The following is a 19,175-nucleotide window of genomic DNA, read 5'->3' as shown; positions in this document are numbered from 1 at the left end:
CAAAGCCTGAAGACAACAGCAAGCCACTTGCTTGAAAGACTCAAGAAGAAATAAACTGTGTATTTAACAGCAGAAGTCACATTATTCCCTACAGACACCAGGCCCAAGAAGCATAATGAAGCTGATTTACCAAGTGCTGGTCATTGAGGAGATGCACCACTCGAGATGTCCAGTCTCCCATGGGAACAAGGTCAGGTGAAGTTCTGTATAAACGCAGCAAGCATAAAGCAGCACTTTGCTTCACACTATCCATAGTGTCCCTGCAAGATATACACACTGAATTAAAATACAGTGGTTAAGGCACAGCAATACTTCCAGCTTTATGCTGGATTTCACACTGACTCAGCATCCCTGGCTGCATCTTTTCAACAGAACTTCACTGCAGTCTTCTTATGCTGAAGTATTTGTTCCTCTGAAATTTTCCAGTAAGTTTAATTAGTGAGGTTTTCAACTATTATAGAGGCAACTAGACATATGTAATAATTTTTTGCAGCTTGGAGTGACATTTCATATCTTTTTATGAGAACTGAAAGTTCATCTCCTCTGATCATCAAGAACAGGCTTCTTCCAGGCTGACTGAAATCAGATAGTTCGGACAGATACACTATCTTATGAATGTGACCAAAGCTGGATCTCCTGATAGGTCCTTCATGTCAGATAGAAATGAGGAACTACTGAACAGCTTCAGCACTTGCACCTACAATGTAAGGTGCCTGTCACCAAGCACACAACCCACAAATCTATTCACCTTGCCATCCCTGCTGCTGGCACAGAAATGGACTATTTTAAGAGTGGCATGCAACTATTCTAGTTCAGTGAACTCCTTTCCATAAAGTAGTTGATTAAGCATTTTGTGGGATGTGCAGACAACAGCTATAAAATGTACACAGCACTACCAGCAAAAGTTTTAAGAGGCAACTTATAGTGTGCGATCTTCCTAAAATGTTCAGAAAATTCCATATCTCCAGCAGAAGTTCAGCCCAGCTATTCTTCATGAATTTATCAGTTTTCCATAAGATCAAGTTGTACCTCAGTTAAAAACCCCAAAACAAAACTATGAATCTATTCCTCCTGTCTCTAATTTATATTTAAGCGAAAAGAGCTATCCTGAATTTGCAAATGTAACTGACAATGCTCATTCTGCCCAGGTCACTTAGACAGGGCAGGCACACAAACATATTTCATATATGTTATCTTAAAAATGCAGAAGGCATGAGACCCTGAAGAGTGATCTCAGAAAACACAGCTCCAAGTTTAAACAAGTCTGACCTGAAGGTGCTGTGCTCTGTCTGCAATTAGTTCCAAAAATTTCACTTAGGGTCACTTTTTAAGGTTATCTTATTAAAAGCCCATGACTCATCACTGCAGTATTGTCTCCACTATGCTGCTGCATGGAGAGCAGCACCTGGCAAGGGCAGTGGCCTGACATTTAGAGTATTGATACAGTTCTTACACCACATGTCACTATTTTTATTGATGTAAGACAGTTACTTGTTACAAAAAGATCCACACATATTCTGAGTTTAAATGCATTGTTTGCACTTGGACATTTTAAGTTTCAAAATAAATTAGCCCTGTGATCACAGGTCCAACTTTATAGTGACTTAACTATATTTTCAGACATGTGCCAGGTCTGTTTAGAAGCTTTCAGCTATACCAAAGTAAGAAATTTGGTGGTGATTATTGGCCATTTACACAAATTGCTGTTTACATTGCTAGTAGAGGAAATAAGAAAACTAACAAATCAGCATTATCATGTTTCTTTTTAAGTTGGTATATTTACGTAAGAACTTCAGTTTATAACAAAATTTGAAGTATCTATTTAGGTTCTGTTATTTCTTTTTATAGCAGGGGAGGTAAAGAAAATAAAACTTACGTATTTCAGGGGTATTCAGTACCACAGATTTATCCAAAACAAAAATCAGATACCAACAAGGCTGTAAAAGCCTATTCAAGATACCAAAAGTCTGAAATTCCACGTAGTCTTAAACTTCTACAAGCAACTCCACACTCAAGCAAATGAAATCACCTGCAGCTATTGGAACTGTCACTATACTGCCCGGGGCTATACAGCCCAAGCACGGATTAAGGTGCTGCAATGGAACCAAGTTGCACCAAGTTCTTTTTTGGTGTTGTACTTGAAAGAGGCATGTCACACCTACCCAGCCACAAGAATTTTGGGAATTTCTCCAGCGAATGCCTCTGCCATCTCCCGGCTGCCCACGTTGGCAATGCAGTGCAGAGCAAGGCCCATGAAGGTGGGGTTCCTGCTGGCCAGGTCGTTCTTGATGGCGTTGTTTATCAGGCGAATGAGCTCGCTGTTGGAGTTCACCAGCACGGAGATGAACAGATAGCCCTGTGAGTCACAACATGGAAAATCTAGTTCAGCTGACTCCATTTACTGTAGCATTAACAGGAAACATGATTTTTGGATACATACACTTCTCTCCAATACCAATGGGCAGAAATGGGTATTTAGACAGAGAGAAGGCTAGAAAGATTAAGTGAATTAGACAAAAATTAGTAAGTTCAATGTTACAGTAATTATCTGGTTTTAAGTGTATTCTCAGTCTATTCTAGTATATAGTAAAAAGATCATTTTAGATGAATGGGGACCAACCAAAATTTTGGCCTATTATTCAAATACTTATAAAGCTACTTGCACCTGATAAAACAATCTTACCTAGGGAGATGGAAAGAGATATTCAGAAAATTAAAAGGTTACTTAGCTTTTAATGCAAGACTTGAGAGTTTCTTAAGAGTAATAATTTTATGCAGAACATACTTTTTTTTGCAACTAGTTCAAGACTCCCTGTGCTCAAAGGCGTTTAGATTTCAGAATCATTCCTAGAGCCAAAATCAGGCTTTAAGCCAGTGCAGGAGGAATGAAGCAAAATTCTTTATAGACTCCACAGCTGAGGCAGGATTTTAGACAGACCAGCTTATATTTTATAGAGCTCAAGTTACTCACAATTTGTTTCTCTGTATATCTATTGGAACTGAGCAAGTTTACAGCCTCCATGTGACCAAAGTCGATGTCATGCCCCAGCAGAAAGATGAAGAGCAGTTTGCAGACATATTTTTTCTTACTGTAACCATCCAGAGCCTTGTCACCTGAAAAGCATGGAAACAAACAATAATTAAGACTATGTTGAGCTTTTAGCTAGTTACCTAGTGATAATTCCATCTGCCATTATCTATATGCTAAAGGATAGTGATGAAATGATGGTCAGGAAATAATATCATCTAGTCCTTGAGGTATCCTGCAGAGTCTTTACAGTATGTTCTTACTAAGAGGCATTGCATCCATGTTTGCTCTATTTTGATTTTCTCACTTCTGTTAAGAGCATTTATGTCTTTCATACACATTCTCCTCCTAAACCAATTATCAAACCTTTATTACAGTAAAAGTGTCAATGTGCTTTTCCCAGTTCACCACTGCAGAGAACTCAGTAGCAACAAAAAAAACCCAGCAAGCTGTTTTAGAAAGATCAGGTGACAATGGTCTATCCCAAAGACCCAAAGAAACACATGAAATGAGATTACCATGAGACCTTTAAAGCTTTTGTAAAACGAAAGTATTCACAAGTGTTCCAGTTTTAGAAGAAAAATGTACCCTAAATGGGTTTGGCCATATGTTGCAGTACTGCTGATTTTAGAAGTTTGAAGGACCACAGCGTGGAGCAGCACAGCTTCCAGTTCATTGGGAGACCATTGCTTTTCCTGGAGGGAAGAGCTACATAACACTTTCTGTGTTGCATTCTCTCCCTACTTCCAATCAGGAAATAAAGGGGTACCCAGTATACCAGGCAAGACTGAGTGCTGGATAGTTCAGTCAGGGTAACAAAATTCTGCTGCCTAAAAGGCTATATAAGCTCCTTTGCCTCAGCATTCTGGGCCCAGAATAACTGATCTGTCACATCAAGTGTGTATTCCTTAGTGATGGGCAAGCTCAGCCAGAACAGCACTGCATACACTACAGCTTCAGTAAGATATCCCTTACTCATTGTCCTTGCCAATAAAAGCTCTAAGCTGCCTTTTTATTTTATATTTAGCTGCCTATCTGAAGTTAAAAAAGAATCTTAATAGTACGGAAGTTGCTCCTTCTTCCTTCTCATGAACTGATACAGAGGCATATTAAATTTGCCAGGCCACAGGAATCTACATCTCCCCTGGATTTCACACTACATTCACAGACTGGATAAAAACCAAGGAAACTTTACCACTACTAAACTTACAGTTAGTGAAGGGATGAAGACTACCATCTGTGTGTGAAGATATGTAACAGTGAACCAACAGAGAGCACACTGGCCCACTGAAGTACACAATGCTAAAAGGTTATGTCTACAGGCTGCAACTATGTATTTTGGGGGTTGCTTTCTATTTTGACCATAAAAAGAAAAATAAATCTTCTATTTAATCTTACTTCAACTGAGATAAATTTAAGTAAACCATTGCTATTTTAATGCAGACAATGATACCCTTCTAATTTGGGTTTTTAGGCACCTGTTGATTTTTTTAAACTGGCACAGACAGTGCATCAGTTGGCAACAAAAGGCTTCACCTTAAAGCTATTTTTATGTTGTCCAAAGAGGAGTCGTCTTCAGGTCCATATTATAGAAGCCAACATATGTTACATTTTCTTCATTACAGGAAGCAGCACTACTGAAGATACCCATGGCAGTGAAATCCAGCTATACTGCATCCTGTCAGCATCCTCTGACAACAGCCAGCTCTGCAGAAAGCTGCCTAAAGACGTGTTTTCTTCAAGCCACTTTTACAGTTTGATGCCATAAAGCTCTTTTCCTGCTGAGTCAGCAAACAAATGTAAGAATTTTTGCTCTCCTAGGCATTGGAATTACTGTCAGAAGAACCAATGAGAAATAATTTTTTCCCCTTCTTTGGAAGCAATATGGCCAGAGGAAAGAGAAGATACTCAACCATGTCTGCCCACCTGCTGTGACCTTCAAACTATGGCATAAGCAGCAATGGAGGATTCTGCATAAATACTTCCTGTTATACTATTTTCCCAATAAAATGGCATTCAAGAGCAGAAGCTTCTTCCTATCCCACCATGGCAGGGAGATGCAGATCAAAGATACCTTTCCTTAGGAGAGGCAAGGAAAAAAACCCCAAAAACAAAACACAGGAAAAGGCAGTGACAGCTTTAGTTTTATAGTATTTTTTCAGCTGCTTAGGAAGAGTTTCTACAAACTCTTAAGATCTAATTTCAATTGGATCCAGAAGGAAAATAAATAATCAGTGAATAAACCAGTGGGGCTACACATTACCTAGCAACAAAAAGCATTCCATCTTCCTGAGAAGCCAGCTATTCTAGAGGACCAATGAAAGGAGCAGGTGATGCTCAATATCATTAACAGATACTATTATGATTCACGGAAGGGGGCACTAAATAAGATTAATCCATTTCAGTCAGTCTAACTCTAGTGGCCAAGGTCTACATAACTGAGGACTTACTATGGTATTGGATTGTATTAATGTGATTAGTTGCTTCTCTGAGATTCAGATACACCAAAAGAACATCAGAAAGTAGCTTTCATGTGAACTTTACCATAAGTGAAGACACCCCAACCAGTCTCCAAGACCAAATTCCCAGCAGGGCAAGAAGCTGAACTGTCTGTTAGTCTGCCAATCCACCAGCAATATACAAAGGATAGAAGTAGTAAATCTAACCTCTAATATTCTCAAATGACTGGTGTTGACTTTGTGATACCACAAGAGAAGAGGGAGTATAGAATGCTGCAACCCAATTGCTTAACAAAGAACATATGGGAATGAAAATATGTATACTTTTAACCACATCAGCTTTCAAAACAAGCTATTTGTCAGAGTTTGGCAATCCCTTTTTTAGGTTCAGGACCCAACTATTTAAAACATTATATCCTTCCAAGATGCCAGTATTTTAAGAGCTCAGATTAGCAAGGACCTTGGATCTCAGGGTATTTGAAGAATGTTTGATAGAAGCTACGCCATGCAATCAAGCACAAAACACATCACCATCCTACTAACAAGCAGCTTCCTTCTCCATCAGGTGGTATCAAAGAAAAAATTGTAAATTCAGTACCTGAAACATTTTTTCTGAAGACAGAGAAAATGCTACACTAATTGCTTTCAAAAGCTCCTGTTCCTTGTATACAAAACTGAAGGCAGCATGACAGTTCTCAGGCAAGCTTATAAACTAGGCTAAGTTAGTTACTACAGCTCTTCTTCAAAGTCTTATTAGTTCCTAGAAATAACAGAATATTGGAATTCTTTTAAATTTTTATTATTTAATTATCTGAGCAATTTGAAAAAAGAGTGCTTCAGTCAAAGGTCTTACAACAGTTGTTTAATTCCAGCTATGTTTTTAAGAAGTCTGTGACTTGGATTCTTATTGAAATTTTAACTATTCCTCTCCCTTCCATGTCACATTTACAAAGAGTTCTGAAGATTCCATTTTAAACATTAATAACAAGTCTCATTGCTTAAGTATGTGCCAAAATAGTACAGCTTCCCCCAGTCCCAAGCAAACATCCGAACAAGAGCAGAAGGAAATGTCACATGTTCTGTTATCTTTATTGCAATACACAATCATTTCTTTTAACTCAGCTCATTTTCAAATGTTTTTGGGAACATTTGCAAGTGCTGCAAATCAAGTCAGCAGAAACAGGAAGGATTCACAATACATGTCAGCAGGTTTTGAGCACAGTGGGCATTTCAAAGGCTGCTTGCTTTCCCTGAAAAATGTATTAGTTATTTTGCTAAGACAATTATTAACAGCTAATTAACAATGAGTACTATTAAGAAATAATTACTACTTCCACATTTCTGTGTATCACCTTCCTAGTATTTCAACACAAAAGTTCTGGTTTTCATTGCTCATACAGATCTTTCACACAGCCATCTGAAAGGAACAAACAAGGCAAGAAAGTACTGTAAGACCCTTTGGTACTCAGGCAGCAGCTTCCAGCTCTAAGTTTAAAAGTTTAAAAACAGTGCCTGCTTTTCAACCTAACTCAGTGTCCTTAAAGCCAGTGTGCTGCACTGCTACTGAGCTTGCTACCAGCAAGAGGGGTCAGGAAAGCAGTTTAGTCCTTGGGATGTTCACTGGAGGTAGACAAGGAAGCCTGACAAGTCTAATCTCACTAGCTTTCACATGGCTGATTGCTACCTTAAAATCTTAGCTTTTAAAACCACAGTAATAGCTTTTGCAAAACAGAATGGACAACACTGCTTCCTTGCTTCCTTCCTACACCAACTCTGACCTCTGTTCATGCAGTTGGCAGCAATCCAGGGATATACTGTATCAGAAGGCCACTACTAGCTTAGAGGCTAAGAAAACAGAATTTGATTTTTATGAACATAGCTACACTTTGAGACAAGATCTGTATTTCTGTAGGAGTGACAGTCCAAGCCCTCTCCCATCAAACACTGAATATTTGTGCCAAACAACCCATACAAATCCATAAACTAGTATTTATTTAGCATACAACTAGCACCAGAACAAAATCAGTCCTACAACTCATATTTGAAGCCTGATTTTACTTCCAACAATGCAGTTTGTCATTGAAGACACTTTAATATTTTACTGTGTGATTGCCTTCACATGTGATCAGAAGACAGTGTGACTAAGCAGGCCCATCTTAAATATAATGCCTATGCTTCCACAGCCTGCCAGGAAAGCAATTTACTGAATTTACTGTTACACAGTTTCAGTTTAAAACAGATATTTAGAGCCTCATCTTAACTTCCTCCAAAGGGTTTTGGGAAAATAGAGAAGATTTGCTCAAATAGTAAAACCAAGTCAGGAAAAGAAAAAAAAAAAAAGGAAAAAAACAAGTGACAATTAACAACTGACACTGGGGCACTACTGCACAAGCCAAAAAGAAGATACACAAGCATATCAGAAGAGTAGAAGCCACTCTTGTAACACAAACCCTATTAAGCAACCAGAACAAAACTAAATTCTAATGCCAGAGCAGGAAAAAAAGAACAAGTCTGAATCAAGCAGAGAACAAAGTTCCTCTGACCGTAGAAAGAGCTTAAAGATTTGTGGGCAGCTTCATTCATGCACAAATTCTGGTTTGAGAGATCAAAGTGATACAATAATTTACTAAACCTGATATTTTTTCACTACCGAAGCAGTCTCTGACACTGAGACTTCCAATTTGGTTCAAGCATGGGAGCAAAATCAACTTACAGTCTGAACATGAAAAACAAAAGAAATAGCATCTCTGCACACTTAACTCCTACAACTTTCCCTTTATCACACTAGTGTAGTTTCCCTCTACTACATTCTCCTTATCTCAGTTAATGCAGAAGCATTTAAAGCAGCTGTCAAGGACACAGTGACCTCAGCAACAGAGCTTCCTCATGCTTAGACAAGAGACACGATCACCTTAAGTACAGAGATTCTAAATTCCTGCTGAGCTTTGGTTCACAAAAGCTGGATCAGAACTCAAAGCCATAGCACAAGTTCCATTGGTTCAAGAAAAGTACTGCTTGTCCAGAGATGTGAAACCTTATCCCAGCCTGCTAAATGCAAGGGTATTTCAAACATCAAGTTACCCAAACATATGGTATCAGGCCTGGCAGCTACTTGCAAGCTACAACAAAAGTAGAAATACTGAGGCTGTGTCAGCAACAGTGTAAGAGCACACCTTGCAAGTTTCATGGGATGGGCATCCAGATACTGCAGCAGGTGTGCTGAAGCATACAAAGGCCCAGAGAAAGACCAGACTCCTACACTAGTGTCAAGCAAGTACTTCTCTGTCAAGAGGTCATGTTTCTTGGACCTTTTCCTGATTACAGCCATACAGCCAGTCCAAAAGCTGCATCTTCAGCCAGGTAGGGTCAGTAACTCAGGGCACCAGTATTCTCCACAGTTATTTAGCAAGGGACTTCATCTTAAGTTCACAATCACTTATTTGTCTTAATCCAAACCATTTTAAAACATTTTAAGGTCAGAACTACAAGAAAAGAAACTAGGCTAAACTGAATAAACTCCACTTAAACCAAGAATAAAATGCATATAAAGGTTTCTTAATTTTTATATAGCCCTTCTGCAAGGAAGAACCACCCAGCATGAAGTCCATGTGGGAATCCTGCAGCAGAAAGATAACATAGCTATCAGCTCCTCACACTCTCAAGGCCTCAAGAAGTTACAGAACAAGTTGTCTAAACACAACTTTTTCCAAACTATGACATTCATGTTTTTGTTCAGGCTTCATCAAGTTTTTGTCTTCAGGTAATTAAAATTTTCCACCCAAAATCTATACAGATTTACTAATAAATCTCAATGAAGATCAGCTAACAAGAAGGTTTAGCCATCTTCCACTTAAGCTACTGAATGAGCATATACTGACCTTTATCCAAAACTATTTAAATAGTGTTTAAAAGGATGCTACACAATGTATGCAAGCTAAAGTTCTGACACTACTTTGCTGAAAGCACCTCCATTCTCTGATCACTGCCTGATTTATGGTTCTACATAGCCAGAGATTCCTATGACAATTTCTCTCCTGCTTCATAAGCAACCTGAGAAGAATTAACTGTTCATGTACTTTTATCTATTTTTCTAAGAGAAAAATGTAAACACAGAGGTATGTGATGGCTTCTAATTTCAAGAAATTTCTTGAGTGTCTTGCACTGTGGTTAACTTCCCCCTTCTAAGCTGTTCATGACACTCAGGTTTCTAAAGGTCATATGCCTTTAAGAGACATACAACTTAAAATGTAGCCACAGAACAGATAAAGTTCAGGAAAGTTATTTGTTAATGCATTGAGTATTCCTAACAGATATGCTAATCTAAAAAAAAAAAAAGAATCTGAGTTTTACCTTGTGTTGTATAAAAGTTAATTGCTGCCTCTTGGAATTAGTTACTGCATATCCTTTGTTTCATATGAATAATTTGTACTGCCATTGCTTATGGCCAAGATGCATAGCTTCAACAAGTACACATTTTAACATTAATTCTGCTAGAAGACAGCCTAACCCATTACTTCCATAAAGGGCTCAGGGCTGAAGAGGGGGGAAGGAAGAACAGTTTTAACAGATGCTGTTTTACTGTAAATAATCATATCCACCCATGTTCTTTCAAACTATTCACAGCCTTCTGGAAGCAAACAGGTTGAGTAGTTAGGAGGCCAAGTATTAGAAACAGTTTATGACTAGTAGCCCAATTATTTGATAGAGGAGGGAGTTTGCTTCTGTTATGGCCAAGAATCACAGGACTCAGAGGGTTCTATAGTTAAAGAGAACATTTTCAACAGTTATTCGAACACACTGCTCTAGCATTTTGCTTGAGTCAGCAGTTGACAAAAGATGTCCAAGCATGTAAAAACAAAATCCCAAAAAAAGAATGTCCTATAGAAATATATATAGTATAGTATGATAAGTCACCTACCTTTAAATTTTGACCGAATGTTTGCTAGTTCTTTATTTATCCTCTTTATCTCCGCTTCTTTACTTTTGCCTGAAAGGAAAAGAACACATATCAGGACAGAGTGCTTTGGACATCCCTCTGCCATCAGAAGCATCTTTAGACCCAAACAGAACATACAAACATCAGGAGGAGTTATTACTCTCCATTTCCACCACTGGAACTAAAGGCAAACAGAGGTAACTTAATCATCACTTTATACAGGAATTTGAGAAGCTCTAAGGATCTCCCTGTTTCAAGAAGCTTTGCACACTTTAGACAGTGTCACTTGCATATAACCTGAGATACCACTGCTACTGACTTTCACAAATGCTCCAGTTTTTCTGTTCCTGACACTGATAGTGCTTTGAAGGAGTGAGTGTCCTAAGCATGATCTTATAAACAAACAGCTCGTGTTATTCCTCACCTTAAGGACATGCAAATTTACTGTTTCTCTCTTAAACAGTCATTCAGTTCAACAGCTTTAAAAACATTCTTAAGAGACTGAAGAGGAAATGCAGTAAACTCAGAGTCCAAAGACTCAAGACCTCACACAGTTCGGATACAAGTTCAGACTTTCAATGCACCTCATGAAAGTAATTTGAAAACCAAAAATACTTTAAATTCATACTTTATTAGATGACTTGACAATCTTACGCTTCTCAGCACCATCAGCATTTCATATCAACTTTTGTTTCCAAGAATAGGTATTGAGATTTCTATTATTTCAAGTTACATAGAGAAATAGCTGCAGTTTAAATTCTGAAAGTACAAACTTGATTAAGTAACATTTGCAATGTCCAAACCAAAACAGCTTATTACTCTTTAGCAATTTAGTTTTTGGTGACTGAGATTCTACAGACATCTGGATCCATTGTCTCCTACATGAGTAGGAGCACAGAAAGGTAAATCAGCCAGCCCAGGCACTGTGATCAGCTGCCTGTCATTTGAGGGAAGCAAGTGAAGTACATTTCAGCAATGCAGAACTGGTCATTGAGTGCTGTTGTTAATTCAGACCTGTATCTACTCAAACTTTCAATAAGTCTAAAACTATTGTCCATTTTCCAAAAGTTTCAAGCAGTTTCAAGTGTTCCAAACATCAACTAGCAGCAGAAAATGACAGCTCCTTTCCTTCTTCATCACATATATTTGCTACAAGGTTATGAATAAAAGTCTCCTAGCCCTGGTTCAAAATGGTCCAACCTTATGCGTTGTGGGGATCACATGTCCTGTGTTCACAGCACACATTCCACCACTACAGCTACAGCCATGAATGTGCAAGCAGGGGATGTGGCAAGGCTTGAAGAGCAGATAATGACCAGCATTCCAGAGCACCTCCAATCTTACCCTTTTCTTCAATAGAAACATCTCACATTATTTAAATATGCCACTACATTTGCATGTCCAAAAGCCTGCATCACCCTATGACTGTTAATCCTCCCTTTACTATTCCTTTGGGGTACTTACAACAGGCCCTATAAAGGGTGACTAAGTAACTCAAGGAAACAAGTGCCTTAGGATAGTTAACAGCAAAGTATAAGGGAATCCCTTGCCAAGTACAAAGGAATCTAGATTTTATAATTCCTTGACTTAGACTCAAAAAAAATAAACTGAAGTTTATTTTTCTGAAACCAACTCTTGCATAAGATGCAGACAACAGGTTTGTATTAATCTGCCTCTAACAATGGCCACAAGAGAACAGACATGGAGCAGCCACAGCACACTGTACAAACGGAAATGTTAAGCCCAAAATAGAAGCAACTACTTCAGTTTGCCTTGTCCTTTTAACAAAATACCTACAGACCCCACATATTAGCTTAAAATTGAATTTTTCAATTCTGCAACAGCATTTTGTAAGGGCCACTGCTCAAAAGACTTAAGTGCAGGTGTGCAGGCAGTCCACAGGGCAAAAGACAACCCACAACTTCAGAGCTCAATAATTTACAATACCTATTCTGAAACAAATTGTAGTTGCTATCTGCATGCACCTTGATTTCCAGATAAAGCACAAGATAATTTGACCTAGAAATTCCAATTAACCTTCAGAATGACAAAGCTAGAGGACACAGTATAGTTCCCACAGTTTATAAAGATGCATCTGTTGGAATCACAAAGTTTAACCAGTTTTCACTAATATATTATGCAACACATAATGAGTTTTGTTCTAATTAAACCTGTCAACCTAAAGAAAGCTGGTTTTAAAGTACTAACGCTATTTATTGTGTAAATGAGCAGCAAGTAGTACAATCTAAGACCTAAAGCATCTTCCTTTATAGATTTTAGATTTGTCTTAATTGGATTATTTGTCCTGTGCACACAGCAGAGACACTCAAGTGTTTGCTTCTAGGACACTTGCCAGTATTAGGAGTTCATTACTAGACTAAAGCAAGTAGTTTGCTCAGGGGCCCACCCTCTGAGAACAGAGGCCACAGTAACATATCCCAAAAGGTGCAAATGTTTAGGTAAATAAACAACACTCCAATTTTGTGAGCTACTTCTTTTTAAAGACTTGAAATCACCACCCTTATTTTCAGCCATACATCTGCTTCGATAGAAAAATTTCATTTCCTAAAGCTATTAGTTTATTTTCTCTTTTACCATGGGAAAAGCACATCTCATTAAGACATAACCACAGTCTGGAGATTTTTTTCTTCATTTATATTAACAGGGCAGAGAATATAGACCTCAGTCTGGGACACTGCTAGCTTGAGTAGGATATTTAGTTTTTAAATTTAGAAACTAGGTCTTTGCTCTGTATCTTTAACCTATGTTTGTTAGGAAAGTATATTGCAATATTTACATTGAATTATCAGCAATTGTTTCTCTAACCTCAGCAAGTGTGGTAATAATCACAATTTTAAAATGTTAAAAATGGGATGAGGAAAGGCAAACAATAATACATATCAGCCAACTTTTCTTATCTCAAGATGAAATCAAGGCCATCTTTTACTTTTTTAAAACCACCAAAACCTCCTGGCAAACCTTTCAAGCAGCATTATTTACCTGCTACACTCACAGATTACCAGTTACTGCTAGAATTTGGCTTCTTTGTGTCCTAAGCAAGCAACAGAGCATTAAGCAAAGCCTGACTAAAATACTTCAGGAATTTGTGAAGTCAGCACCTTTGGTAGAAACAGTCTGCAGGCTCAGCAACACAAACATGGAAATCCCACCCCCATGCATACAGCTGTAGCAGCAAGATGACAGGAACACCCAGTCACATCTGAAGGTTTATTATCTCAAATTTTAAATCTTGCTTAGCACATGAACAAAAGCCTTTTTTGAATAATTACTTCAGACTGTTCTGTTTTGAAGGCAATATGATGTCATCCAGACTGTGACCAAACATAAACAGTACAGCAATTAGTAGGTGATAAAAAGTTTAACTCCATACACTGAAGATCACATTGAACAATTAAGTTACACCTTATTATTAATTAATTAATTAATTGCAGTCTATGCAAGCCTGCAATTGAACTTTAAAGAACAGCACCAGCACACTAAGTGTTAAACGTCACTGAGGGCAATCACACAATGCTTAGGACAACTCACAAGTTAAAACCAGGCTGAAGTATCTAACCCTAAATTTCCTTAACTCCAGCAGTTATAGAGTATGGTAACTTTATTTAAACATTACTAACTGCTTATATTACAGTATGAAAAAGAAAAACAAAATTTCACAGTGGAAGGCAGCTTCTATTGCAAAGGACAAAAGAAAAGAAGTATCATAAACCATGGACCAATTTTTAGCTAGATCTTTGGTCCCACTAAGTGTGGAAGGGCACTGTTAAAATGTACTGGATTAACTGAGAAGTTTTCATCCCATTACTCTGACTTGCCAACACTCACTGAATAATTTCTATATACATATTTTATTTTTACCATCACTAGAAACACTCAAGTAGTCTTTAGGACAGTAAAAAGGAAGATGATGATAGCTGAAGGAGTGCTATGCTGTTGGAATAGAGTCTTATGTTTCAGAGCTAACAAAGGCAATTGCTCTGCCACACTTTCAGGCAGTTACCCAGCTCCCAGACTCATGAAATTATCAGGGCTGTGTATCAACAAAATGTTCTGTAACCACACCATTCAGCTTGGAGAGGCTTCAATAGAGGTCATGTCATGTACACAGACTGCTGGGTAGGACAGTAATTAAGCCAGAGCACAAGAAGATTATGTTCCATATGAGTTCAGGCCATATCCTTCTTACTTTCACTTATTCAGACTTTTACCATTTTAACAGACTATAATGAAATATCTGTAACAAGTTATTAAAAGGGGAGACTACAAGTCAGTAAGCTTTGGGTTGCTGTTTGCTGCAAAGACATGTCATGTTTGCAGCCTTACAGCCCTAGTATAACGAGTGCTGCTCATCTTCTCCAAGATGAGTACTGAGCACACAGGTACCCAGCCATAACACAGTCCAAGATGCTTATGGGTGATTACTTCATATTTGGCAGTTTGTCAGCCTTCAGACTCCATCATGCTGCCTACTGCCTTCATTAAACAAGGTAAATTTAGTCTGCAGAGCAGTATTATCTTTAATTACCATCTTGTTTAACAAAGACAGAGTAGAGAAGACCGTAAGTCACGCAGCTCATCAAAGAACCAACTCCTATTCTTGTATTTCCCAGTAACCCAGGCTACAGTCAGCACTTCAGTGCTGCAAAAATACACCTCTATTTCTCTGTTTGGAGCTCTGCATCACAACTTAAAGAATGAGAAAACAGAGGTTACAGGAAAGGGGTTTGTTGAGTCCCTTCATTTGCAAAGAACACCTGCCATATCTCAATAGTAACCTGGCAGCAGGGTTGCAAGGTTAAGTAAGTGCTTCAAGGTTAGAATTAGTGGGCTGCTTTGGCTCAGACAGTGACCTGCTCCATCAGGATTATCTTGTTGTTATACTAACTGCAGTCTGTTTAAGGCAAGTGAGGCACACAACCCATGTGTGCTAACTAGAACTGCTACTAGTTCTAACTTTTATGCAAACCTCTTGATATATATCTGACCAAGCCTACACATTTATTTGCCAAAGGAAGAGAGAAACTTTTTTTTCTATCAGCAGCTATACAAATACTGAGCAGAGTAGATTCCTGCAGGCAAGGCTTTGAGACACAGGCATACTGTCAATATTTAAAGTAACAAATAAATAAATCATAAAAGTTTAGATGTTTCCAGTACTCATCAGCTTCAATCTGCTTAAGGCCAGCAGTCAGTGTAATTGAGCCCAGCCAATAATTTGTTTTGTTCGAATTTATGTACAGGTGAGAACTGCTACACTGTGCTACCTCTTAGCCTTACCTGCCCTATGGCCATCTGACAATTTACAATTAGACATGCACCACTGCTGGCATGAACTATAAAGCAGAGAGTAGGAGGCTCTGTTAGCACAAGAAAAAAGCCACAATTCTGTCAAGCCTCTTTAAGGCCAGTAACAGTGCAAGTGACTTTTTGTGGCACTATCATAGGTCTAATATGACATGAATTCTGCTCACATTCAATTATCAAACAGGCCTTGAAGAGAGAGGACAAGCCTATTTTTCTGTTTAGGAGATAGAATACAAATACTACCAAGGTGAAGAGCAGGAATTTCTCTGAATTCCTTAATGGATAGGAACACTTACTTGGGAAGAACACAGTTCTTACACAAAAGATAAATTCTCAATTTTAAAGGTGATCTTAGACATCTCCCCTGAGATCTGCAAGTCATTGCTTTCCAAACATGTTTCTGGTTATGTTTTCCTTAGCTTCTACATTAGAAGCATCCAAGGTGATTGGCCATTTTGGTGGGGGAGACAGCAGAGTCAAACTGTTACTCAGCTTCCCTTCAGCAAAATACTGATAGTTTGAGAGTCAGTTTGATTCAAGGCTATGCTTCTTAAGAGACAGCTACAGGCAATTCCTAAACATGCTCTCATTCTGGCATACACATTGCTGCCACTACCTTGTATTGCTGCAGGGCAGTTTGGGAGCCAAAAAGCCAAAAGCAAGATGGGTTTATCCAAAGGCAAAGTCATGGCAGCTTTACCACAAGTGATAGTGCCAGCAGAAGACATGACCAGGCATAGAGCAAGTTCACCCATTCACTGTCTAAACACACTTTACTTGGCATAAAGCAATCAAATTACCACTTGTGTTTCCTATAGCTAGAGCAGCCTGCAAGCATGATGCAAAAGACTACACCGCATTCTTGAACTCTGCTGTCAGGGAACAGAGAAAGGAACCGGTTGAAAGACAGGGAAAATCAAAACAAATACTAGTATCTCTACTGTAAAAATGATAGAGGAAAATATGCATGTAAAAGTAATCAGTGCCTCCATTCTTGCCTTTGTGAAAGAGCTTTCCCAGTACTTATAATACTTGCTCATATCAGTAAATTAAACCACTGCTTTTACCTGCCAGCAGGACAGACACTCATGTTGCAACTCTAGAGGATAGATTAGCCATTTGCTATGCAGATCATGATCTTCATGAAGTAAAACACCAAATTCATACTCCAGCTCTCCCTAATCTCTCAGCTGGCTCTTCAGCACAGCAGGGAAGGGGGCAAAAGAAAGGCAGATGGGTTTCATAGCAATACATTAGTCTGTTTGCCCATCCTCACATTATCAGTCTATCTACATAAATTCCTTCATTTGGTTAAACTATCTAGGGTGCTACAAGAGGTGCAAGCTTCAGCTCCTGGACTATGTTTGAAGGAGCTTGTTGGTGTCATTGTTTATAAACTCACTGCACAACTAATCCAAAGAGACTACAATAAAACACTGAGCACCTTTACAAAATGTTAGTATGGCTTCACTTTTGTTCACAAATCAACCTGTTATTCAAGGCTGCAGAACAAGAAGCTTTTTGTTTACTGATGTGATAACATCCTGTTATGAACAAAAACAGGAGTGCATGCTGTCCTTTCACAAGATCTGTTTGATCAGAAGAAAGAAGTGCCTGTCTGTCATGTTGAAGTCCATGAATGGCACAAAGGCAGTTTAGGAGTGTTCTGTCTTGGGACATCCTGCTGTGATTAGATATCTAAAGACAGAGAGCAGTGACCTACTGCTATTTTAGAATATTGTAGAGTATATTCTCTAATATTCTGCACAGTAAGGGAACTACTATCCACAGAAGTGACTTCTTCCTCTACTATGCCACTAGAGATTTGCCCCTGTGACAACACTTATCAGGAAACAGCAGGGAGTCACAGGCTTTACTGTAATCCACTAATCCATTAACTCTTTGTCTCCTTGTCCTCATAAGAGAAGTAAGAGCACAAAAGCAGCTTTCCCATAGAGACGTGAAAAATTGCAATAATTTAATACAAGTTTAATGATTTTAGATGCTTACCATGGTTATTTTTTTCTAACTACATACCACTAGTTAAGATAAAATTTGAGAAGAAACCAAGTAATAGCATCTATCTTAAGACCAGATCTTTCCCCAAAACAACTGAAAGTATACTGGAAGTTCACATCCAAGTGACTTTGTGACATACAGAACATCTATCTGGCAGTTTGGTGGCAAAATGGCATTGATTCCTATCAAAAGAGAAGCTTAAAGCCAGGAAGATATGCAAACAATAAGTGCAGGGTTAGGCTTGTACATAAAGCACCTCTTCCTTCTTCCTTGACTGAGCAGCATCCAAGCAGTCATTTCCTTGCCCACTCTTTTCACACTGTAGAGCTACACTCCCTTACACTCCCTTCAACAAGGTAAGGCACTATTTGCACTGATTCACTACAAGTCACTGTGGACTCTCTTCTACCTTAGTTCATGTTCAAATAGAAGAACAGTTTGAGGCCTATCCTAGTTCAGCTATCACTTCTAAACTACTGTTTCAGGGACCTTAAAATCCTTTTGAGCTCATTAATTAATGTAGAGATGTAACACTCTCTGCAACAGTCCTTAATTTCCTCTTATCAGTCCTGATGGGCAGTTTTTATCCAGATGATTTCAAATTAAGCAGTCCAGGGTATCTATGGGAGAGGCTGGATGTCACATGAAAGATTCTAGTTCTTTACTATCTCTCCTCCATTACAGTCCCCTAAGCTAAACATGCACATACTAAACAAGCATAAAAAAAATCCAAACCCAAAAAAAAAAAAAAAAAAAAAAAAATCCCAGCCCCTCAGAGCTCTTTGAAATGACCAGAAGCAAGCCAAGACAGAGAAGCAATGGGAAGAACAGTTTTGTTTTAGAGATCCTCCTCAGACTAATCTCATGCTAATTGTGCTTTCCTTAAAGCACTCTCCTGCAAATAGTAGCAAGTGATGCAAGACCTAGTGCTTATTATAGCAAGTTCTTAGGGCTGTTTTTTCAGGCCAGAAACTGACCATATTAGATGTGCTGCCACAACCTTGCAAAAGCAACAGGAGAGCAAACCAAGATGCTTTGCCTTCCAATTTCTTCAAAAAGGTACATGCAAAAAAAGTCTCTGACTGTCTAGAGAAGTATTTCAAGTCCTACTTCAACACTACACACAATGCAAATAAGAACCCACACCTCAGAGGAGCAATGCAGTAGCTTTAGCCTACACAGTGAAAGCTTATTACTGACATATAATAATTACTTAGAGGTAACTAGACCAAGCTGTATGTGCTCAACTCACTCTATGTGAAGTTTGTTTCACTGGGTGGCATTTTTACAGAGAACAAATAACTCTATACATACCTATGTAGTAATTTAATCCATGTATATGCCCCTCCCACCTACACCTGCAATGCACTTCATAACTTACCAAACAGGTGATCATCATATGATTAAT

The 19,175-nt window shown here is 38.5% G+C and overlaps 1 protein-coding gene across 3 annotated transcripts in view; it reads right to left on the bottom strand.

Annotated features, from left to right (window-relative positions):
* The window catches only part of AP2A2 (adaptor related protein complex 2 subunit alpha 2), a 43,850-nt gene that overhangs the window by 19,795 nt on the left and 4,880 nt on the right, over positions 1-19,175 (bottom strand). For all 3 annotated transcript variants that reach the window (XM_079308950.1, XM_079308952.1, XM_079308951.1), the window contains exons 2-5: positions 10,406-10,474; positions 2,972-3,114; positions 2,163-2,356; positions 131-260 (exon numbers count right to left, since the gene is read on the bottom strand). In XM_079308950.1, coding sequence (XP_079165076.1) covers positions 131-260; positions 2,163-2,356; positions 2,972-3,114; positions 10,406-10,474 — 536 coding nt within the window. The remainder of the gene's footprint in view (positions 1-130; positions 261-2,162; positions 2,357-2,971; positions 3,115-10,405; positions 10,475-19,175) is intronic.

The sequence above is a fragment of the Erithacus rubecula genome (genome assembly GCF_903797595.1).
Source record: "Erithacus rubecula genome assembly, chromosome: 6".
NCBI lineage: Eukaryota > Metazoa > Chordata > Aves > Passeriformes > Muscicapidae > Erithacus > Erithacus rubecula.
This window is presented reverse-complemented; position numbering and strand designations above follow the sequence as displayed.